At 52.3% G+C, this 23,196-nt stretch overlaps 1 protein-coding gene across 3 annotated transcripts; it reads left to right on the top strand.

The window, feature by feature from the left end:
- The first annotated feature begins 2,981 nt into the window (after nucleotides 1–2,981).
- TCOF1 (treacle ribosome biogenesis factor 1) lies at nucleotides 2,982–23,057 on the top strand. Of its 3 annotated transcripts, XM_032124826.1 has the most exons (18): nucleotides 2,983–3,121; nucleotides 3,672–3,727; nucleotides 6,379–6,521; nucleotides 7,249–7,355; nucleotides 7,630–7,978; nucleotides 8,797–8,885; nucleotides 9,329–9,553; nucleotides 10,178–10,447; nucleotides 14,373–14,547; nucleotides 14,694–14,836; nucleotides 16,681–16,854; nucleotides 17,316–17,547; nucleotides 17,774–17,862; nucleotides 18,584–18,812; nucleotides 19,825–20,394; nucleotides 21,417–21,523; nucleotides 22,026–22,062; nucleotides 22,518–23,057. In XM_032124826.1, exons 1-17 carry the CDS (start codon nucleotides 3,011–3,013, stop codon nucleotides 22,056–22,058), a joined length of 3,102 nt encoding a protein of 1,033 aa, XP_031980717.1. In that variant the 5' UTR covers nucleotides 2,983–3,010; the 3' UTR covers nucleotides 22,059–22,062; nucleotides 22,518–23,057. The 3 variants fall into 3 exon arrangements, with proteins under 3 accessions (XP_031980720.1, XP_031980717.1, XP_031980716.1); XM_032124829.1 differs by having other exon boundaries at nucleotides 2,982–3,121; nucleotides 17,777–17,862; nucleotides 22,026–23,057; XM_032124825.1 differs by having other exon boundaries at nucleotides 22,026–23,057.
- Nucleotides 23,058–23,196: the final 139 nt, after the last annotated feature.

Below are 23,196 nucleotides of genomic sequence, written 5' to 3'. Positions count from 1 at the left end.
ACTGCCTGACCCCAGGCTTGGCTGGGACACAAGCAGTCATTCAGAATGGAATAGGTGTGGACAAGTTTGACCCCAAGCAATAACCAGGGAGCCTGTGAAAGTGGCAGAGAGCAAAGACCTCAGCTCAAAGGCTGAGGGCAGGGAAGGGCTGTGTGGTTATTAGCAGACGGAGCTGAGCTGGCTCCTCAATTACAGCTGTTTTATCCCCTGTCTGGACTTCCAACAGCTTCCTCCGATCTCTTCGTGACTCAGTGTCTTGGCATGGAGAACACATACCCAAGAGGTTGGCTTTTGAAATCCACCAGGGACATTTCACCTTCCTAAAATAAAGAGGGGGCAGAATATTTTCAACCTCCTTCCAAAAAATGCGCACACACAAAAAAATACCACTCCTTAATAAGCGCATGTTGTTGGGTCTCAGCTGGTTTTTGGCTGGGGTAGATTTTCCTGGTTATAATCATGCAGCTGTTTGCTGACTGAATAGCTGTATTTATTTTTTGACATGTTTACTAACCACCTCAAATACCTTCTCTACCTGTAATTGTGGTGCAGCATACATATTATTTTTTTTCAGATTTCTTCATTCAAGTGGGTTGTGTTATTCCCAGGCCCTGCGCTGTGGTTTGTGGAGTGTACCCTCATGGTTTGAGGGCATGAAGCTTTGGACTCAGGTGACCCTGAACTACGGCAGACCAGTGAAAAGACACTTGGTGGGGGTAGGGGGGAAATGGAGTCAATTTTTCAAGCCATTTGTGCATGGGTGCTCAGAGCTTTAACATCCTCCGTTTGCCTTTCTCAAGCAGTCTCTCCCGAAAGCGTTTCCTCCCATCTGTGCCCATCTATCTTCCCCCCTTCCATGCTTTATTGAAGTTGGTCAAAGCCAAACTCTTTATGCTTTCTAGTGCATGTGTGCCCTTAGCCATGGGAGAAGAGGGGAGGCCTGAAAATGCAGCAGAGCAGGGGCTTGTTGGATTCCTGGCATCCAAATGCTGGAGGAAAATAATGCAGTTGCTTTCCCCAGGCACCCTGTAAAGAATCACTCCTTGGCACAGAGATCAGAGGGCTATGGAAAAGCTGGGCTGGCTGAACACTTCCAACCCCACCCTGCAGGACTGTGCTCCCCTCGCCTGTCTGTACCTGACCTGAGGGTCTCTCTGCATTGTCCCACCCCTGCAGGTTAGCAGGACGTGCTCCCCTCCTTTGTGGCTCTGCTGGCATCTTGATGATTTGCCAATCTGGCCATCTGCCACCTTCCCAGTGCTAAATGTCCCATCCACCCTCCCCCCAGACCTCTCCAAACAGTGCTTTTGCAATTCCCTGCACCACACAAGCCTCCACTAATAGTTTGACATTTGTTTCAAGATGTTTGGAGAGCTTTGCTGCCCAGGAGAGACCCTGAGCCTGGGGCAGCAGCTCCTCTAATCACCAGGCTGCTGGTAGGAGCTGGATTAGTGTTCAGATTTGAAGGGTTTTGTTTAAATAAACAAAGCAAACTGAGAAATTCCTGGAGGTATAAAGCCATTCCAGACCATGTCAAAGTAGGTCCAAAGCTGTTCATCCAGATCCCTGCAGCAGAGAGAGCCCTTTCTGGACTCTGGGGGCTCAATCTCCACCCAAACTCACTTTCAGAGGCCATGAACAGCATCCCCAGGCTGCCTCTGTCCACTCAGCCCTGTCCACAGCCTCCCCAGGGGACACCCTTCTCTGCTCTCTGCCCTGGGATGCTTCCATCTGGCTTTTTCTCTCCAGGTAGGAGAACCAGGCCCCCAACCAGGCCACCAGCTGAGACTTGTGCCTCAGGTCACCTCAGAGCAGCCACAGTGGTGCTGGGACACCATCATGGCCCAACCACCCCATCGTGGTGTGTGCTGTGGCCACATTTACATGAGGCTGCAGTGACCATGTGAGCAGAGGGAGGTCAGACCCAGAAAGGGCTGTCCAGGTCTGCGATTCATTTACAGGAGCTGTAAAACTGCCACCTGGACTTTACAGCCTTGGACGATGCTGGTGTCAAAGACGTTTGGTGCAAGAGCCAGCTGGAGCCAGGCCAGTTTTATATTTAATCCTGCCTATGAATACAAATAAAGGGTCTGTATTTTGAATGAGCGACAGGCGCACCACGGACATTATTAAACCTTCCAAAAATAAACCCCTGCCAAAGTGATGGGAGCCAGATTTTTCCTGGAAAGTATCAGCGCGGGGTGGGGGGTGGTAGTGGGGCAGCCCCTCTGTCACAGGCCCCTCTCCAACAGCTGCTCTGCATCAGGAGCAGCTTCTTCCCTCTGGCCCTTTGCTTGTTTAAGCCCCAAAAATGCCAGAGCGGCTCCTACAAACAGCTCAAAGTCCACTCAGCACTAAATCAGCTCTGAGGACTCGGCTCCGGAGCGCTGTGGATGAATCTTATGGAAAACTGTTCTGAAATAATATAGAATTACATATGGTGTCGCTGAAACGACCCCCGCTGTGCCACCCTCGCTGGTGGGCGGCTCATCCTCCCCCTCCTCGCCGCTCGCTGTTCGCCCCCGTCTCCTGCCCAGGGGGTGGGAAGGGCCCCGCTCCGGCCACGGGGTGACCCCCCCCGCTTTCCCTTCTCCTCCATCCCCCGCCAGGGCCGGGTAGGGAGCCGCCACGGGGCTACCCCCTTTCCCTTCTCCCCCATCCCCTGCCAGAGCGATATGCGGGACCACCGTGAAGTGACCCCCGCTCTTCTTTGTCCCCCATCCCCAGCCGAGGGGGTGTGAGAGAATCTCATGGGGTGAACCCCGCTCTGCCCCGGCATTCTTCCCGCCTCCCACTGGGATGGCATGAGAGACCCCATGGGGTGACCCCCTCCTTCTTTCTCCCTCTCTTCCCCCCGTGGCGGTGTGAGAGACCCCCACGAGATGACAAACCCCTCCTCACCGAGTCCCCCCACATGCTGCCCCCGGCGACTCCCGGCACTACATTTCCCATGGGGCCGCGCGGCGGAAGCGGAAGTGGCGTATCTCCGGCGCGGCACGCGGGCCGCGCCATGGCCGCCGACGGCGGCGGCGGGCGGGAGCTGCTCGCCCTCATCCACCAGCACCTGCTCCGCGGCGGCTTCGCTCGGGCCGCCCGGGAGCTGCAGGCGCAGAGCGGGCAGGTAACGGGCGGCCGGGCCCCGGCCGCGGGGGTGGCAGCGGGGGTGGGGGGGGGGGCGGCGGTCTTGGAGCGCGGGCCTCGGTGGGGCCGCAGGGCCCGGTCCTCCTTCGCGCCCTCACCGACCACCGGGAGCGCCGTGTGAGGGCCGGGCGCGCCGCGGGCCCGAGGCTGCACGCCGGCCCGCCGCTCCACGCTGGACCCACGTGGTGTCCCTGCACCCAGCGGGTGCTCCTGGTGGCCGCGGGGCGTCCCGGCCCCGAGCCGGCCGGGGAGAGGGGAGAAGGCTGGCAGCCCGCCCGGAAGAGCCTCCCGTACTGGGGGCTGCTGCTCCCCGAACACGTGCTGCTCCGGGAGAAGTCTCCAGGGGAACACGTGGCCCTGGGTGCAGCGCGGCGGGGAGTGGGAGGGATTCGCCGGAAGGTGTGTGCAGGGAGGCACGGTCCCGTTCTCCTGGGGAGTCTTGGATGGGCCCCTGCGGTCGCTGCTTCTGTCTGGTGGTCACATCCCGAAACGGGGCCGGTGCCTGACTGGTGTTCACTCTGCTTTCACAGAAATTGCTCCCTTCCCTCTCGACCTCTCTCGAGGACATCTTTACCCACTGGGAAAAGTAAGTCAAAGGAGAGAATAAGTATCAAATATGTTCCAGACTGTGCTGACGGCTAAGCTGCGTGGCATGTGTGATTTTTATTTGCTGGAATTCCGTGTTGTTGGAGGATTTCCGATGATAACTGTGCTCAGCAGAGTTTTCTCCTAACCTCTGGTTTCACAGCAATTCATTTCAGATGTTCAGGATATGCTGGTTTAAAATTTCCTGAGCTTGGAGATAAGTTGTTACTTCAGTTTTGGGCAGATGATGCTGGAGTGTTGTGGAGCTCAGAGTCATGCTTTACTGCAAGAAATCTGTTTCCCAGTTCTGTTTCACTTTCTTTTTAAAGCCACGTGCTTTGCAGGATTATTGACCCGAGAACAGAGAAGTTGAGCAGATGCTGAAATGCCAGAACTCTTACAGGGACTTAAACCTTGGCACAGATCACAGATGATCTGACTCAGAGGAAATCTCTTGGTTTCAGCCTGTCCTTTCAAGTCCTTACATGTTCCAAACGCCTTCCTGCATCGTTATCCCCCATTTGAAGGTCTGCAGGAGGGAGTCTTCCCATCTGTGATATTTGCACCCAGCCTGTGCTCGCTTTGGTTGGATGTTGGAGTGCAGCACTGCAGAGAAGCCTGTGGCAGCCTCAGTGCTGGGTTATCTGGGAATCCGTGGAGCTGGGAGCACTGGAGTGAGGATCTCCTCAGCGTGGCCATGCCAGCAGCCTTGGGAAGTGTTTTTTCAAAGGTGTTTTCTGCTTGATGCCTTGTGCCTTGCTCTTGTCCTCCATCCCTGAGCAGGAGAAAGGCTGGATCTAGAGGATGTAGCAGCGTAGAAATACATTTGCAGTTCCTCCCTCTGACAGTTCACTGCTCTCATGGGTGCTGATGGTGACCTTCCCACGGGCTGGTTATCCTGCCTGCTGCAGCAAGCCTTTCCAGACACTGTTGCTTTTAAAATTGAGGGGCAACAAGGCATTTGCATTAGGCTTAATTCCTTTTTCTTCAGTGTCACCCTTCTCTTATGGTTCTGCCCCACAAAGACGTCTGTTATTCCTGGTCTGTCTGAGTTCTGCCTGGTTCGGAGTCAAAATGTTCAGAGAGGTGTGTTGGCCAGTAGTTATCTTAATCCTGGAGTGCTCCTGTGAGTGAGCTGCCTTTATCACTTCCTGTTGCTTCATAGGTGTTTTGGCCCAAAAATATCCTTCCTTAATCTACCCTGTGGCTCTTGCCCTTCTCACCAAGGCCATCCTTGGTGCTGTCCTGCAGAAACTCTTCCAGAGTGAGCCTAAAGCTGAGACTTGCCATTACAGGAGTGGCCTCCCTCCAGAGCTGCATTTACTCTTGGAGGATGCAGAGAGGGGGTGGAAGGGTGCCTTTGGAGCAGGGGAAAGCTGGACCAGTTCAGCCCTGGGAGCAGCCTGAGCCCTGCAGCCCTCAGGATGTTCTGGAATGCTACAGGGACAGCACTAGCAGACACCATTTCTTCCCTTCAGAGAGTATTCCTGAGCTCCTGGTCACTCACAGCAGATTCTCATATCAGGCTGTGTTGTGCTGTCAGCAGCCACTGGATCAGGAAGGTGTTGCAGGATCAGACCTACCTGTGTGGGTTGCCCTTTTGCTTTATTAAAATGATTGTTGGAGTAGCTACAGGACTTTCTAAGAGCCAACACGCCTTTGGTGCAGCCTGCTTGCACAAAACTTGCTGTTGCAGCTGTGCTGCCAGAACATTCTGACACCAAGCACAATCTTTACTCGTCAAATTATTAAACTAATCTTGTTTTTAAAACAGATGAACTAATAAAATGAGCTAAACTGGGCCAGAAGAGAGGATATTTGCTTCTGATAGTTGTGTGTCCCAGGGCTTAGAAGTATTGCATGTGTGAATCACACCGGTGTGTGCCCAGTGTTACCCTTGTAATAAAGCAAAGGTGTTGTCTTTAATTCTCACATGAAAACGTGGGTAACTTTAGCCACATCATCTGTTCTGGTACAGGTAGGATTTAGAGCCTGGAAGGAAAATCTTTCTCCAGCTTAATGTTTTAACCCAATTGAGCAGCTTAAGTGTTTAATACTTATGTGGCCTCTTCCTCCTGTTTTTCCAACACATCTTCCGTAGGTCCAGCCACTTCCTTTCTTAAACCTCTTTGCAACCTGACTTTCCTGCCCTTTTGACTTGAGAGCCCAAGTTCAAATAGCTTTTGTACCCTTTAGATTGACTTCTCCTGGCCCTGTGGAATACCAGGACCTGGTATTGTGGGGATATCTGCCCTAACCCTGAGGCTACACTTACTTTGAGGCTGTAGCTGCCTCCTGGAGATGGAATTTGTTCTGGAGGATGCCTTCTATCGAGCACCAGCCTGACTGTGTATGTTTTTATTTCTCTGCTAAAGTGAGAAAGAGCCTGCCTAGGGCACAGAAAAATGGTCTAGGTTCAGTATCTCCTGTGAGTGTTGCAGGAGTATGTTGCTCTTGGATGTCTACTGAGGACTGGAGATGTCCCTTGGAGGTTAGAGAATTATTTCTCCCACCCTCTTAGGGATTCCTCTGTAGAGAAATGACACTGCCTATTCTTAGGCTGGAGCCTGATCTGAGAGTGAATGAATAATTATATTCTAATTTGTTCAAGATATTTTTTTCCCCGTTTTGATATCCATTGTCTTCTCTCAGAACTCCACCAAATTCCAGGAGAAGAAAGGTGAGTGATGAGGAGGCAGCCATCCCAGAAAAGATCAGAGTTCCCGATCCCGTGAGCAGCTCCGAGAGCTCAGAGAAGGAAGAAGATGAGAAAGAGAAGGCGGAAGCGGCAAATGGTAGGAGCCTTTCATCTCCTGGAGTTGACAGAGTAGGACCGGAGACTTGTGTAGGAGCAGCCCAGCTTGCTTGGCTAGAGAAAATGTTTGTAAAGTGATGGCTATTCGTTTGTGCTCATAGAAAAATAGGACAACTAATTTAGCACCCCCTTCTCGTGTGGAGTTTCTGAGGAGCACAGATGTCTGCTGAAGCTAGAAAAAACCTGTTATGATTCATTGGGGAGGGATGGGTGTTGTTGCTTGGATGAAGCTTTGGGAACCTCTTGCTGCCCACTGTGGAGCACCGTCTAGTTGGTCCCAGGTGTGTGTTGGGCCAGCAAAGGCAGGCCTGTTTCATGGATCAGGGAAGGTCTTGTTAGTTGGTCTGGAAAGCCAGTGCCCTGTGTCTGAGGTGGGGATAGGTCTCCCGTGCAGCTGATGTAGGAGGTGTTGGCTTGTGGAGTCTAACAAAAAGCCCTGTCTGATATATTTTGGCTCAGTCTGATCTGCTGTAGACCAGCCTTTGGAAAACTGCAGATCTTAATAGGTTCTCTGTCTTGGTGGCTGGGAGAGGGAGGGGGTGAAGAAGCAAAGCACTTGCCTGTCACAGGGACAGCAGTGGTGATGGTCTTGGGTCAGGTGTGGAGATGGGACACTGTCCTGCTACTGGGGCCCTCCTTCAAACCAGAGACTGTGTTGATGTGAGAAACACACTCACACAGCTGTTGTGTGGCTCTCTCCTGTGCAGCAGCCAGCCTTTCTCTGGCCACGAACTCAGTAGTGAATGTAGAAAGCAGTGAGGAAGATGAGTCCTCATCAGAAGAGGAGGCTCCGCCTGGGAAAGGTGCAGTGACGGTAAGGCAATGCTCCTGGCCTTGAAGGCTGCTGGTACTCCGAGGCCAGGACTGTCCCAGATTCATCAGCATGTGTAGAATTGTGTCCTGGGGTGGAAATCATATTTAAATGACCCTCCTATGCTGCCATAAGCCTTTTCTTAGATACCTGTCCCCCAAACACTTCCTTAAAGAGCTCTGGCTTACCTGGCTGCCACATTGCTGTTGTGGGTACATTGTCTCCAATTTAGCTCCTCATCTGTGTGTAGCCTTCTAATTTCCTTTATTTCCTGTAGGTGACAGCAGCTGTGGTGGGTAGCAAAGCTGCCAACTCCCTGCATTCTCCTCCCAAGCCCACTGCCCCAGCAGGCAGAGCAGCGGTGCTCCCTGCTGCCGACAGAACTGTGCTCTCTAACAAGCAGCAGCCCAGTGCCTCAGCTGCAGCTCCAGCCCCGGCCAAGGACGAGAAACTGCCTAGTTCTAGGAAGCCTGGACATGCCACAGCAGCTGTGGCCAAAGTAGGGCAAAGCAGAGCACCAGTAACAACCAAAGCACCGGAAAGTTCCAGCAGCAGCAGCAGCTCCTCATCTGAGAGCGAGGAGGAAGAGGAGACACCAACTGTGAAGGCCCCAGCCCCCAAAGCGGGTAAGGAGCCTGCAGGGTGGGGTAGGTGTGTGTGAGCTCCAGCTCTGCAGCAGATTGGATCTGAGACGTGCCTTCAGCATGTTCCTTTCAGCTTCCTTGCTGGAAAGCTCAGAGTGATGCTTGTTCCTTGGGGAGGCTGCTAGAACACTGCAAAGCAGCCAGCTCCGGAGCTCCGTGGGATGAATCCAGCGTGCTTGCTCCCATTTCAAGCAGCAGATCCTGTGCTAAGATGTCTGGCAGCACCCAGCACATACCCAGGGGTTGGGGGTAACCGTGTAGCCTGTCCAGAGGAGATGCAGTACAAATGCTGCAGATACTTTCAGCTTTATGGAAAGGCACGACAGTGTTGTTTCTTTATTCCCAATTGCAAAGGGATTACTTTTGGGATTTGAAGTCTTCAGGGAAATCTTTAAATGTTTTGAAGTGTGTCTCTGTGTGTTGGAGGAGGAGGGTGAGAAATAGATCGTTGAAGTTCTGGCTCTTGGCTCTTTTCCAGCAGAGGCCCAGCCAGGCTGGGTGCCCCTGCAAGGAGCTGTGTGTGGCTGGGCAGCACTGTACAGGGTCAGAGTGTGGCCAGGCAATATTTCCCATCTCTGCCTGCACTCGAGGAGTGGTGTTTCTGGGCCAGCATTTGTCTGGAGAAGCTGTTCCCAGCAGGCCATTGATGTTTTCAGCAGGGCTAGGTCCTCTTCCCTGCAAATCCCCTTAACCCTCTCTGTGGCTTGTTTTGTTTCCCTGACATCAAAAGCCACATTAGCATCACGCTCTGGGGGCTCAGAGCAGGCAGCAGCCGTGACTTCTCCTCGCTTGTGTTTCAGAGCCGGTGGCTGGGGCTGCCAAGAGCAGCAGTGAGGAATCAAGTGAGGACACATCCTCTGAGGAGGAGCTGGCAACTCCAGCCATCCAGGTAACCTCTCCAACATGGAGTCTTTGTCCCTAGGAAGTCATTTCCCTTCTTTTGAAGGAGAGAGGAAATGCTGCAGTGCTGTATTTTGACATCACCCCTTACCTGGGTGTGTGAGATCCCCAAACTCAAGACCAGAGCACGTGCTGTGTGACCGAGACCCCTGCTGACATCAACCATTCTATTCCAGTTTCTACTAGTGCCTGAAGCTGAGGGAGATCCTTGGATCTGTAGGAGGTGATTAGTATGCAATTTGATGGATATAGCCAGGCAGTCCATGGAGAAAGTGACTTGCTTCAGATATTCCACAGCCCATGGGTCTGAACAAGTGTGTCCTGGTCAAAATTAGCAAGGTAGCTCACTTTAAAACAGATTCCATGCAGTTAGAGCTTTCAGCCATTTTCTTCCGAGGTGTTACCTGATTCTTTTGTTCCCCCCATTCCCAGGCCAAGCCAGCTGTGAAAACAGTGCAGTCTAATGCAGCACCTGTGAAAAGTGCACCTCCTGCTCCAGTGTCCCTTAAGAAGAATGCAGTGAAACAAACAGCACTGGCAGCAAACCAGGCCAAACCTGCATCCACAGCAGTTCCTGGGGCTGCACAGCCTGATGACACATCAGAGAGCAGCAGCTCATCAGACAGTGAAGATGAAGAACGTCCATCAGTAACCCAAGTGCGTGTCTCCGAGATCCCCTCTCTCCTTGCATGCCTGTCAGGGCTAGGGACCGCAGTGAAAAGAAAATTTTGTAAATGCGTGTAGTGTGTAGCAAAGTCATGTTGGGGGTGGGAGGAAGGAGGCGTGAGGTGTTAAAAGGCACCTCCATGTCTTTGCTCTGAGCTTTAATCAACCCATTGTGCCTTTCTTTGAAAAACCCATCAGTACTTTTAAATGAGAAAAAACCCCAGCGTTTCTTTTCCCACCTGAAGAGGCAAATTATCATGGTGGAATTTGCTTCTCAGGTATAAATTGCAATAAACAGTGTCTAATTTGGCAAACTGTAGTGCAGCTGGGCTTCCCTGCTGTGGAGAGTGCAAAGTGCTGCCTTGTACCTCACTGGAGGGGACTGGTAGTAGCAGCAGGCTGATGAAGAATGCCTGGTCTTGCTTTCTCATCTTGGGAGACCATCCCCACACAGCTAGATGAAAGAATTCCTTGGGTCCTGCCAGTCACTAATCTTCCTTCTGGGTTTGCCTTTCCTGGGGGGCTCTGAAATGTCTTCCCTTGATTACAGTCTGAGCAAATGAATTATGCTGCTGTGGGATTTGCCTTGTTTCACTCTGTTCGTGTCTTGTCCAGACAAAGCCGCCTCCAAAATCCTCCCAGGCCATCCCATCCCCAGCAAAACGTACACCAGCAGCATCGCTGTCCATCAAAGCAGCTTCAGCAAAAACACTCCCACTGTCCCAAGGGAAGACAGCACCCAAACCAGCAGTGCCAAAGCAGGCTAAAACCTCCCTGGGAAGGACTGGTGCTCCCACGAAGCCTGCTGAAAGTGTAAAGCCAGTGGAGAGCACTGCCTCGTCAGCCAGTGAAGAGGAGGATCTCCCTGTGCCCATCAGCCAGAAGGTAGGTGCCGCATTCAGCCCAGTGCTAAGGGATGGGATATGCAAGACTAATGTTTATCCCTTAAATGCTGCTACTGATCTCCTTGAAACAGCAGGAGTTACCTTGTTTCTCAGTCCCTTGGAGAGGAAGATCTTTCTATTTGGAAGCAAGTACAGCCTCACTCTTCTCACACAGCTGTACCAGAGGAGGTGGGAGGCAAATGGTTTGGTACCAGCTGTCCACTCATGCCCTGCCCTTCTGGAGTGGCCTTGTGTGCAGGGTCACAGGTAGCTTGGTCTTGGCTTTCCTGTGAGGGTTTGGTTAGAGTTCTCTAACCAAAGGAGAAGGACTGGGAGTTCACACTGGACTCCGGTGGCCAAACTGAAAGGGATGCAAATCCCTTCCTGAGTGCATCCCTAGGCACATTGTATTGAGACTTTCTGCCACAAGTCTGAGCTGCAGGACACTTCAGAAAGTGCCCTGAAAGCAGCCCTTTGGAGCTGCAGCCTTACTGTCTGCAAGGGAGGAAGGGAAGCTGGGGGTAGAGCCTCACGTGTCCTTGCAGGGAGCCTCTTTGTCAACACGTCCTTTCACTATTGACAGGCAGGAGCCAGCGAGGCTCTGCATTTTTGTCTTCATAGCCTTGGTCTGCTAAGGTGGGTGGAGGGGGACGCTTCTCTAACAGTTGGCTCTGTGCTGCTCTCTTCCTGCATGATTGATTATATGTGAGGATTCAGCTCTAGGTGACAGGAGCAGCTATTTGATAGCTGTGCCATGAGGTCCCACTGTAAAACCATCGAGATTTGTCCATTTTAGCAGGATTTTTGTGCTGGAGTAGGTTTGTGTCCTACAGTGTTGATTCTGTGAAGCTGGCAACAGCAAGTTTTACCTGCTGATTTAACCACTTCAGCATCTTCCCTCTTGCAAACTGACATTTACCCCTCGACAGCCAGAGTCAGCAAGGAAGAGCTTGTCATCAAGGGAGCTCTATTTTTGCCAAGCAGGCTGTTCCTTCCCATGTTAGTAGCCTACAGGCAGAGACCACGAGTGAAGCCTGAAGATAAACCATTGGGCTTAGCTGTGTCCACAGTCCTGTCCTCCCAGTCAAACTCTTCTTAGCTCATCCCTCACCATCTGCTACTTGGGCATATGCTAACCACTGACTTACTGTATCCTGCAACTTCCTCTGGCTTCTGTGCAAGATCCAAAGAGATACTGAGCGTTGGAAGCTGCTTCATCTTTCCCTGTGGGGGTGGATTAGCACAATTAAAATGAACATCATGCCTAAATTGAACTGCTTAATTGGTATGTTTACCCGTGAAGACTCAGGAATATTTAGTTAAAGAAGTTGACAAGGTGTTCGCATATTTTGGGGGGAAAGGATGGTGATGGGGGACAGTCTGACCTTAAAGACGCTGTGAGCTGCTTTTCTTTTGGAACTGCTAATTTTGCTCTGCTGCTTCTTTCCTGAGTGTTTTGAGCCAAAGGTGCCACCTGAGCCCTCTGTAGACAGGCTTTGGCTTCTGTTTACAAGGAGTGGGTGTGAGATGCACGTGCAGCCGTGTGTTGGGAACCCGTGTCTTCCTTGAGCATCCCAGGAAAACCCGTGTGGGTTGTGCTGACAAAAGTTGTGCCAGCAACTTTTTATCTTGGAATGCAGGCCCTGTGGGGAGAGGCCGAATCTCCCAAGAGACTGAGGGTCTCTTTCCCTCCTTGAACCCTGTTCCCCCTGCTGTGCAGGTGGCAGTTGTCCCTTTGCTGGGCCATGACCCAGCTGAGACACTGGTCCCAGTCCATACAGGGCGGTGTTCCCGAGGCACACAGGCAGTGCTGGAGTGTGATTTTACAACGTGCTGGGCGCACGTGGCTCAGTGTTGTTCCCCCTCTTGTCATGCAGCGCTGCAGGATGCAAATGGACCCAGCGAGTGGCAGATGGGTTGTGCGGAGCTGAGTCATCACACTCACTGAGCCACAGGCAGCTCCTGCTTTGGGGGCTGGAGAAGGAGCAGGAAAAATTATTTCCTCTTGAGTTATTTTCCTCCTCTCTGAGTTACTTCAGTACCTGTGACTCTCGAGCTGTCAGAAGCTCTCTGCCTGTGTTACCTGCTCCCTGGATGTAACTCAGCTGTGCTGTTGGCCAGATCCCACCTGAGGCTGTCATCCGTCTGATGTGGATGGATGGACCTTGGTGGCCTCCCAGGAAGATCTGAGGCTGTGTAAACCTTATGGTGGTTTCTGTGTGGATGCTGTTGTGTTCTTTCTGTGTTAAGATGCCCCTGCATGGCAGCTCTTTCTCACTCCATAGCTAAGTTAGGAAATGGAGCAGCCCTGTGCTGTGCATCCACATAGAGGGAGAAGCTAGACCTGTTGCTATGCAGGGCTTAAAACTGAGTGAGCTTAAAACTTAGTGGGCTCTGATCTTGGTAAGCTCTTCCCTTGCACAGCTCCTCTCTTCCTAGCAGAGAGGAGCTAGCACGTTCAGAGCAGTGTGTGTGAATTCTTCTGACTGCTTCAAGTACTTGTGTCTCTTCAGCATTGCAAAGCTGGCCTCTCTCCTGGAGATTGTGACTCACTGGTATCAAAACAAAACAGAGAAGTGAGGTTTGCAGTCCCCCCTCCCCAAGCACTTGTGGAGGTTTCTGTTTCTCTAAGCAGAGTCAAATGTGCTTGGCTCGTTTGGAGAGCTGTTCTGTAATGGGATAAACATGCAGATGCTGTTGTCTGTTTAGTGTTTGGCTTGGAGATGATAAACAGTGCCCCAGTGGCAGCCCGTGGCAGGGCTGTGCCAGGAAGCGCACAGTAGGATTGGTCTTCCCAAAAGGCTGCTAAGCTGGTGCTCTGCTGCAGGCTGTGGGGGTATCACTGCATTGGCAGCATGGCAGGGGTGGGGCAGCCAGGCAGGAATCTCTCATGGAGCGCCAGAGCAGGCTGGTGTCACATGCAGGGTGCACAGGGCCTGCCTGCCCTGGCAAACACGATGTACTCTTTGGCAGAGCAGCCCGGAGATGAGCCATGAGTGGAGTAAATGAGCGGGTGCAGAACACTGCCAGCCTGGGGAATATCTGCAGGGGAGGAAATTCCCAGATCATCCACAAGCACTGCCTCTCCCTCTGCTGTTGCTAGCCTTCAGTGTGCAGGAGGGGGATCCGCAGTCCTTGGAGAGGGGCCAGGAAGAGAGCGAGTCTCACCTGGCAGTTGTGTATCTGAGGCACAGGTGACTGTGGCTTCCTAGTGCTGACACAGCAGGGAAAGTGGCTTGTGGTCTATCCTGGAAGATCTGAGTGTTGACAGGTGCTGCAGAAAGACACAGCCCAAGTGAGCGTCAGAGGTGTTTTGTTGTCTGGAGATGTCTAAATTCTTAGACCTGTTGACAAATCAGTTTCCAAGTTGAGTTGCACTCTCTATTTGCCCCACCTCCCAAACCCTTGTGTCAGCCCTGTGTCTACACTGAGCTCTCTAGCAGCTCCAGGCTGTAGCTGCTCTAATACTGTCTCTGAATCTTGCAAGTGTTATGGCACAAGGCTTCCCAGCTCCTACTGATTCCCTGAGCTGTAGGTCGTGCTTAAGTGAGAGGCTTCCTTGGAGTGGGAGTCTTGGGGTTGCAGTGCTTGTCCTGCTCTCAGGCTCCTGCCCAGCCAGCATCTCTGCCTCAAGAAGGAATTGCTGTTAGGAGCTTACACGCACTGTTAGCCTGTGTGCTCATGTAAAACACACTTGGGGTTTCTGTCAGAAGGAAATTGCTAAATGCAGAGAGATGTATCTACAGCTGCTCAGTCCAGGCAGGGACTGAAGCCCCTCCCACATGTAACACACCATGGATGGTGTGAGTGTTAGTAACTCTGTTAGGGTAAAACAAAACCCAACCTGGGCTGAAACTACACTTAAACTCCTAAACAACACCTGTACTAATACTGCATTTCTGGGCCTGTGTTTGTTTTTTGTTAAGAGGTTATCAGAACAGCCCAAGCCTGTTCCCAACCTGAGCCAGGCTGCTAAAGCTGGGCAGCCTGAAAAAGCAGTGGTAAGCACCTTGAAAAGCCAGGCCTCTGAAAGTGGGAGCAGTGACTCATCTGACAGCGAAGAGGAGTCTCCTGCAGCACAGAGACAGCCTCCACAAGCTGGTAAGTTTCCTGGTAGTAGCCAGGATCCCTCACCTGCATCCTTATGGGTTTCTTCCTCTCCCCTGCACATGGAGCAGCTCCTGCTCTGGACAGCCACAAAGAGCAACTCTTTCTCACAGTGACAATGTCTTATGCTTTTCCTGCAGTGAAAACCAATTCTGTGCCCCAACCAACAAATGTGAAAAAGGCACCGGCTGCAGCACCAGCCACAGCCCCTCCAGCTGTGGACAGCAGTGATGATTCCAGTGAGGAGTCAGATTCAGAGGATGAAATAGTCCCCCCTTCCCAGGTGAGGAGCCACTGACCCACTGGCTATGTGGGCTTTTAGTGCTGCACACTCAGGACTTGGAAGGTGGTAATTGTGGAGGTGATGAGCAGTGCAGAGAAGCCTCCTGTTGGCTGGATCAGGTTTTCTTGGCAGTGTCCGTGGGTCTGGCTGATGCCAGCTCTAGGTGCACATCTCAGCCACAGCAATCTTGCAGTGTGTGAGAGCAATGGAGAGTGTGAGTGCTTTGACAGGAACATGAGTAGACGCACAACCCCAGACCTCCCCTGGGACTCTGTCCCCTCTGCTCTACTCCAGGAATTTAGACTGGAAAAGCAGCCAAATCCTTACAGGAAGAGTCTTTCCATGAGCTGTGTAGCTCCAAGGCAACCCATCGCCTGGTTCCTCCCAGACCCCTGAGGTTCTCTGGTTTTCTTTTCTGCAAGCCTTGGGAGGATGGAAGGATCTGCCCTGAAGGGTAGCACAGTGGTCCTGCTGCCTTTCAGCTGGAGGAGCCAGGCCCCTGCCTTGGAGAAGAGAGGTGACCCTGTATCTGTGCTGAGAGCATCACTGAGTGTCATGGAGCTGATCCCAGCTCTCGCACTGGAATCTCCTTGTGTCTCCATGCCAGTCCTGTGGCTGACTCCCTGGGGCCAGAGCTGCCTCAGTGTGAAGCTATCTTGGGGGTGTCTGCACTTGTGCTGCAGTTTGAGCCCAAGAAACCACATTAAAAAACCCACTGACTGAGGAACACAGCTACTGTTCCTCGTAGTGGAGGCTTGGCTGGTGCTCTGAGCCCAAGCACATTTCATATCCCACACATGCCTTTGCTGGGAGAGGGACATTATGAGCACTCAGGAAATCCTTCCCCGTGTTGGCCTAAGGCTGTGGCCCGCAGAAAGGCTGTCTCCCACCAGCTGATGGGCAGGCAGCCATCCTGAGCAGTCCTTGAGTAAAGCATGTTTATATTACTGAGATTGTATAAAATAATGCAGTTGCTGTAACTTGAGCTTTGTGTGAGAGGGCTGAGAGCTCACGTTGGGCTGGCAGCTCTGCACGGCAGAGCGGGGCCTTTTCCCTTCCAAAGGCCAGATGTTGTGTGAGGGAAATGTCAGCCCACAAAGGCTCAGCTTGTCAGAGATCTGGAGGGGGAGAGCTGCTCACGTAGCCTTGTCAGTAACACAAACCAGGAGGCTGAGTGCTTCTTCGTGGCTCCTGCTCTCTCCTCTGCTGACATTTGTGTCATGGACCTGTCCTCAGTGACAGATTTCCATGCCTCTGGCCTTTCTATTTTTAACCCTTTATTTCAAGTTTGATGGGAGGTTTCAAATGTGAGGTAACAAAATTGCTCTTGTTAATTTGACCCCTAATCTGTTCTTGCCTTGTGGATCCAGAGGCAGATTTTCCCTGTGGTCAGTGTCTTTGTTTATCTCTGTTGCCAATTAACTCTTGGTGTGTGATTATTAGAGTGTAGAAGACATCCTGGAGTCCAAGTGCCTGCTCTGCAAAGGTTTACAACTGCAGTCTTACAGTGCTGGTGCTGCAGTGGGTAGGGATTCACAGCCTGCAAGCACAGCACATTTCCCCTGCCTGCCCTCAGGGTAGGTGCCTTTGGGGCACTGAGCTAATGCTTTTGGCACTCTCAGGGTGCTGGCCCTTATTTCTGCTCCTGGTTGTGCCAGAGGCCTTGCTCAGAGGCTCATGGGAGATAGAGCTGGTCTGCAAAGGAGAGAATTAAAAAACACAAGTCTTGGTGCTGCGCTGAAAATGATGGAAGGGCTCAGGAGTTTGTGCTGGATTGGTGTATGCCTCTGTATCTTTTTCCTCCAAGTTTGCTCTGTCCTGATTTTCTCTCTCATCTCTTTAAGGGTCTGTCCCAGCAGAACGTCAAAGTAACTGCGGTTTCGAGCATGGTGGCTGCAAAGGCAAATGCCACCCTGCCTTCAGGGAAGAGGACAAAAACTCCTGCTGTCCCTGCAGCCAGCAGAGTGTCTGAGAGCTCGAGCAGTGATGCCTCAGAGCACAACGTGCTGGCAGGAAAGGTAGTGATGGAGGAGACTAAGGTGGGGAGCTTTCCTGGTGAGAGGGAGAAGATGCATCTGCTGGGGTCTGGGGCTGGTGCCATGTCCCCAGCTGAGGGATGTGTTCATGAAGCAGGGAGAGAGGGGCTTGCTCTATCCTAACCACGATTATTATCCCATGAGATGAGGCAGAGGAGCAAAGGCTAGTCCTGGTACCTTTTCTGTTCCTGGCTCCCAGCTGGCTGGCTGGTTTATTCTTTTGTGATAGCAGTTGTCTGCTTGACCACAGCTGCCTGCTTCCCTTGTGGGCTGGGACCAGCTGGGCCCTCTGAGAGGTTCTTGGGCTGACTGTGACATGAACTGGAGCAGTACAGCTGAAGAAGGGCCAAGGTGGACCAAGCCCATCTACTCTGGGCTGCTGCTTATAGTTCATGCAGTTAGTTATTCCTCCTTCCAGATCTATTTCATCTCCCTCTCCCTAGGTCCCCGCTGCTTCTAGCCAAAAGCAAACGGTTCCTGTGGGAAAAGCTCCTCCAGCCAACACTGCCGCCCCAGGAAGTTCCACTGCCAAGGCAAGGAAGCCAGTCCTGCAGCCAGCACAGGACACCCACCCAAGCAAGCCCATGCCACCCACCCAGGCAGAGGACACCTCAGACAGCAGCAGTTCCTCTGACAGCGACACGGAGGAGGCACCCAAGCAGCCCCCCAAACCTGGTCAGTTCTCCCCAGAAGATGCTCTCAGTGCTACCAGGGTGGGGTCAGCCTTTTGTTACTCCATGGGAGGTGTGCAGTGGTTGGAGAGGGGTGCCTCCTCTCCAGCCTGGCAGAGCACTCCCCTTCCTTTGGAGGCTGGCAGCCTTCTGGTGGCAGTGCTTGTGCTGGGGAGGTGAGCTCAGCCCCAGGCAGCAGTGGTTTAACAGGAGGAACTCTGCTCTTCCAGCAGGCTCCCTGCAGAAACCAGGAGGAGCCCAGACAGCCCACAGCTCCTCCTTGGAGTCCAGTGAGGAGGAGGAGGATGCAGCATCACAGGTATGGTACCTGAGCAGTCTGGATCCTCTCAGGTCTTGCAGCTGGCTCCTAAGTAGGACTGAGAGAGACTCAGTTCTCAACCATAGCAGACAAGGTGCTGGGTGGATTTGCCAGGAGAGAAATGGGGGTTCCCCAGTGCAGTGGTGTGAGCAAGACCTTTTGGTGGGGGCAGAGAGAGAGAAGCTTTTGAACCTGGAATGCTTCCCTGGGCAGCCAGGCCTTGGGTCCAGCATTCATGGTGCCTTCCCTGGGAGAAGAGACAGGAGGACGTGGTACCTTGCAAGGGTTAAACCAGGAGAACTGGCGCACAGTGCCAAGAGCAGCAGGGATTTTTTTTCCCCCACTTTAGTTTGTAACTTAACCCACGTCCAAGACATGAGATTCCCTTTGTAAGTAACGTGCAGGGCGTGCAGTACATCTGCAGTGCATTAACTGTGCGTGGGCGCACGCTGATGGCCAGGAGCCTCCCCCAAGCCTGCCTTGCTGGGCGAGAACAAAGGAGCGCCTCTGGCCGCCAGCTCTCGAGGCTGTCAGCTCAGCTGGTGTCTGTCGGTGCTGGCTCCTCTCCTGGTAGCCCTAGGCTCTCACAGCAGGCTCCACAGGTGGCCAAAGGTGGACCCTTCACTTGGATTTTGAGGACAATAGCGGCAGAGACAGAGCTGCCTGTCTGGTGTGTGGGAGGCTGCCCTGCCGTGGCTCCTCAGTGTCTGTGCTGTTTCAGTCCCTCCTCACAGGCTACCCAGTCCTCTCCAAGACCCCAGTAACACCCCAGGCACCAAAGACGGTTCCCCCCCAGCCTGGAGGTGAAGCGGGGCCAGGGAAGGCAGCTGGGAGTGCTGCAAACTCCCTCGCCAAGGGCTCCCTGAAAGCAGCCCCAGCCGACAGCTCAAGCAGTGACAGCAGTGACTCCGACACAGATGACAACCAGGTGGCTGCAAACCACAAAGCAGGTGGGTCTTCTTTGGCAAGGTTGGGAATTTGCTTGGCCCAGGAGCAAAGCCATGCTGGCACAAAAGGGTGACACTGAGGAGGATGTCACTGGGACGAGCCCCGTTCCCAGTGTGTCTCTACCACAGAGCCACAGCATGGAGTGCTGCTGCCGTCTGCTGGCTTCCCTGGCCACAGCACAGCCTTCTCCCTGAACACCCTGCTTGTGCTGGCTGCCTCCAAGGCTCAGTGCCTTTGCCTCTTCCAGGATGTGCTTTAGCCACAGTAATTAACAGGAGCAGGTAGGGCTCTCCCTGGAGTCAGTGCACAGTGCATTGCTGGCTTCTGTGGAAGGTTCAAACACTGCCTGAAGAACATCTGCTGCACAGTGCTGGTATTCAAGCCTCCCCTTGGGCTGTGTGGGCTCTGCTGCATGTCTGGAGAGCAGAGGAGGGGAAGCAAATGAGAAGACCTGTGGAGAAACAAAATGTACCACCATTTTCCTTGTTTGTTGGCAAATGGTAAGAGTTGGAGCTGGAAGCTGCTTCTGCTCTGGTTGTGACCCTGACACTTTTAGATGAACTCTGACCCACACTAGAAACTCACGTGGGTCTGTTGGTCCCTTGGGCACATCATGAAATTGTGCATAGGGCTGCTGAGGAGATCAGAACCATCTGTTTATGGGCTCAAGAGGGCTCAGGGACTCTGGGATTGGCCAGTGGTGGTGATGACACGTGACAGTGTGGAAACCCCCACCACCCTGGGAAGTCCACAACTTACTGGGGATGGTGTCCTGGGGAAGGACTGCTCTGTCTATGCTCACCCATCTTGTCAAACAGCCAACTGTTGTGGCTGTTGCCACCACTTCAGGCTGAGGCATCTTTCTCTGACTGCTGTAGATGCCAACAAGTTTAGCTTTTTTTCTGGGAGAAGAACTGGATGCTCCTCTTCAAATGCATATTTCCATTCTCCTGTGACTAGTCTGTGTAATGAATGTTCCCTGAGTTGTCTTCTCTCTCTTGTCTGTTTCTGCAGAAAACAACCCCCATTCAGGGCAGGAAGCTACAGAAGCCTCCAACCAAGAGAAGGTGGCAGGAAAAACAGAGCCAGGTCATGCCAGCCTCAAAGCTTCGCCACTGAAGAAAACCGTGGCAGTGAAAGAGAACAATATTGGGGCAAAAGGGGTGCAAGTGACCCCAGCGTCATCACATGCCCTGCTGTCTGTCCCAGAGTCACAGCAGCCAAGCTCAGGGAGTGAAACTGAGGTCACCACTGCTGCCAGAGTCCCTGCAGTGCAGACAGTGGAGGGGTTGGAGGTGAAGAAGAAGAAGAAAAAGGAGAAAAAAGAAAAGAAGGAGAAAAAGAAACCATCCTCCACAGCAGACAAGGCTGTGAAAACGCCCAAGAGCAAAGACAAAGAGAACAAGAAGCAGAAAACATCTCAGAAGCGGAAGCTGACGGGAGAGGATGGGGCTGTGGGGCAGCCCAAGGAGAAGAAACGGAAAGGGCAAACTAATGAAGAAGTACCCAAAAAGAAAAAGAAGAAAGCAGATGGTGACCTGGACAAGGTGGCAGGCAGCAAGGACAAGAAAAAAACACCTAAAAGTAAGCATGCTATACTTGGGGCCTAGTTTGCAATAGGTTCTTGCAGCTGATGCACATTCACCCTCTGGTGCAGGGCCTTGCAAGTAGCACCCACTTTCCCATTGGCTTCCTGCTTGGCTGCTTCCCTCATGGAATCATAGAGTCGTGTGTCTTGAAAAAGGCTTCTAAGTTCATTGAGTCCAACCACATCCCCAGGTACCATATCTGCAGGTCTTGTAAATGCCTCCAAGGTTGGTGACCACACCACTGCCCTGGGCTGCCTAGTCCAGTGAAGAAATTTTTCCTAATATTCAATCTAAACTTCCTCTGGCTCAGCTTGAGGCCGTTTCCTCTTGTGCTGTCACTTGGGACCTTCGTACAGCTTGTTGTTCTGTAGTGCCCTGCTCTCTGCCCTACTCCAAAGGCCATTTTTTTCTTTGCAGTGCAGCCTGTATTTGCAAATCAGAGCTGGTTTTGTGCTGGATCTCGTAGGCTTTAAAAAAAAAGGGGGAAGCTGGATTGGCTGAGCCACATCTGCTGGGGCATTTCTGTTCTGCTGAAATGCAGCCCTTATTTTTGGAGGAGACAGACTTGTCCATTGGCCCTTGTGTGAGCTGTTAAACAGGGATGAGTGGAACCTCTTGGAGCAGTTGTGCTGAGCTGAACCTTGTGTCCATCCTATGTTAGCAGCTCCCCTGGCTCTCATTTCTGGCATGTGCCCACCTACTCCAGCCCTGAAGCAGTTCCTTGGAGCAGGTGGGCAACAGAAGGTGGAAAGAAGGAAATTCTACATAATTCCACTTACATGTGTGCACAGATGGTGGGATCAAGCTGCTCTGGCTCAGGGGTATTAGGGAAACATCCCTGGGTGCAGCTGCCTGTGGCAGAGCTCTGCCTTCACCCAGTTCCTGCTCTGGAAATCTTGCTCAAGTTTGGATGTGATCAAAAACTTACTGGAGGTGCTCCTACCAGTCTGTGCTCCCTCTCAGAGGCTGACAATACCAGAGTCCCTCTCTTAGTTGGCTTTTCTTTCCCATTCCTAGAAAAGAAGACTGGGAAAGAAAAGAAGAAGAGCAAAAAGGCATCTTTGGAAGGGGCACCTGTAGCAGATGGCTCTGCTGAGGTTCACAAGAAGAAGAAGAAAAAGGAGGTATGTGTCAGACCCCGGGCTGTGGTGCTCGTCCCAGCAGTGTGCCAAGCTAGAGAACGAACAGAGCCGTGTCCTGGCCTTGCTGGCAGTCCTGGGGAGCCTGCAGTTCACTGTGGCCAGTCTTAAGACACCCCGATCTTTGGCTGGGATTAGGGTGGCTCAAAGGGCTTGTTCCTGTATTGCTGCCCTAGGAGATTCCTTTCCCTGGAAAGGTCAAACCCAGGGATCCTTTTGGTGGCAAAGGACTTAGTCCTGTCTAAGTGCTGCTCTCCAGCTGTCTGTTCATCTCATTCTCAGCGGAAGCTGGAGCTCCTGAGGCTTGGCAGGCTTCTGCATCCCATCCCAAGGGCTTGAAGGGGGCACAGAGGGAGACTATAGGGTGTTCCATGTGGTGGCTGCCACCTCTACAGGGATGTATCCAGGAAGCCTCTGTGGCTTTGCTGGGTCCTTCATGTCTGTGGTGCAAATGATACTGATGTATTTTTCCTCCTTTCCATTTTAGAAGAAGAAAGCAGCTGAGCCTGAAGGATTGTGAGAAGGTACATGGCCTGTGGGGACTGGCCATTGGTACCCTGAGCGGCGTAACCTTGGCCACATTCAGAACTCCTGGGCCAGTTTTGGGAAGACAGTGTGGTCTCTAAGTGCTCACTGAGCCAGCCTGGCCTTAGATCAGAGGGCCAGGGAGTGGAGCAGTGTGAGGAATATCGTGCAGCCCTGTGCTGGCTTCTCTGGATGTGTCTGACCTCAACTCTTTAGCTGCTGAGAACTGGATGTCCAGCCTGGGTGTTGCTGACCTCTGTCACCAGCAGAGATGAGTGGCCTCTGGCAGTGTCTGTCTGTCCCTGCTGACCACAGGGAGCTTGCAAAAGCAGTGGGGATTAGATGGTGATGTTGTAGCCACCTGGAAGTGGACCAGATGCCTCTGCCCATGCTCTGCTCAGCTGTAAGGCTGTTCTCCTCCCCATCCCTAACTCTCTAACTCCTCTCCCCAAAGGTACCGCATTCCTGTGATTAAAGATTTATGGGTGAAGATCAAACAGAAGAGAGGAAAAAAAAGGAAGCTCACCTGGAAAATTCCAGCTTTTTTCAAAATAGTAATTTATAACTTCTTTTAACTGACTTTTAGAGCAGAGCAGCGTAACTTTTCTGCCTCCTCCTGTCCTGCTGAGGCCCAGAGATGTGTTTATAGTCCCTCCAGATGGAATGGGACTGGAGGAGGCAGTTTGACCAGAACATAAACTGCTTTTCCCCTTGTTGACACCCAGCCATCCCTTTCTCTTACCACAGAGCTATATTTTTGAGAAAAACTTTTACCTTTTTTCCCCTCCTCCTGTGACTTGTGGTGTCAGTCCTTTTGCTACTACAGAAGAGAGCTCTCGGGTTTCCTTTTTATTCCAACACTGACAGCAGTGATTATCATGTCCCTGGAGTTGCACTGAACAGTTGTGTGCAGCAGCTGTTCTCAGCCAAGGCAGAGTCAGTTTTTGTGTTGTTTTTTTATGAAATACAAAATAATAAACAACAAACAGTGAGATTTTACTTCAGCTGCTTTCAGGGGAGGCCAAGGCTGGCTGGCTCTGGAGGATGTTGTGGGTGGGAGAGCAGAGCCCAGTGTCTGCCTGTCTGGGGCAGGAGGAACCCCAGGGTACAAGTGAAATCAAACAAGGGATGGG

The sequence above is a fragment of the Corvus moneduloides genome, chromosome 15, assembly GCF_009650955.1.
Source record: "Corvus moneduloides isolate bCorMon1 chromosome 15, bCorMon1.pri, whole genome shotgun sequence".
In the NCBI taxonomy this organism is placed as follows: domain Eukaryota; kingdom Metazoa; phylum Chordata; class Aves; order Passeriformes; family Corvidae; genus Corvus; species Corvus moneduloides.
Note: the sequence above shows the minus strand (reverse complement) of the source record. Positions and strands in the feature narration are given on the sequence as shown.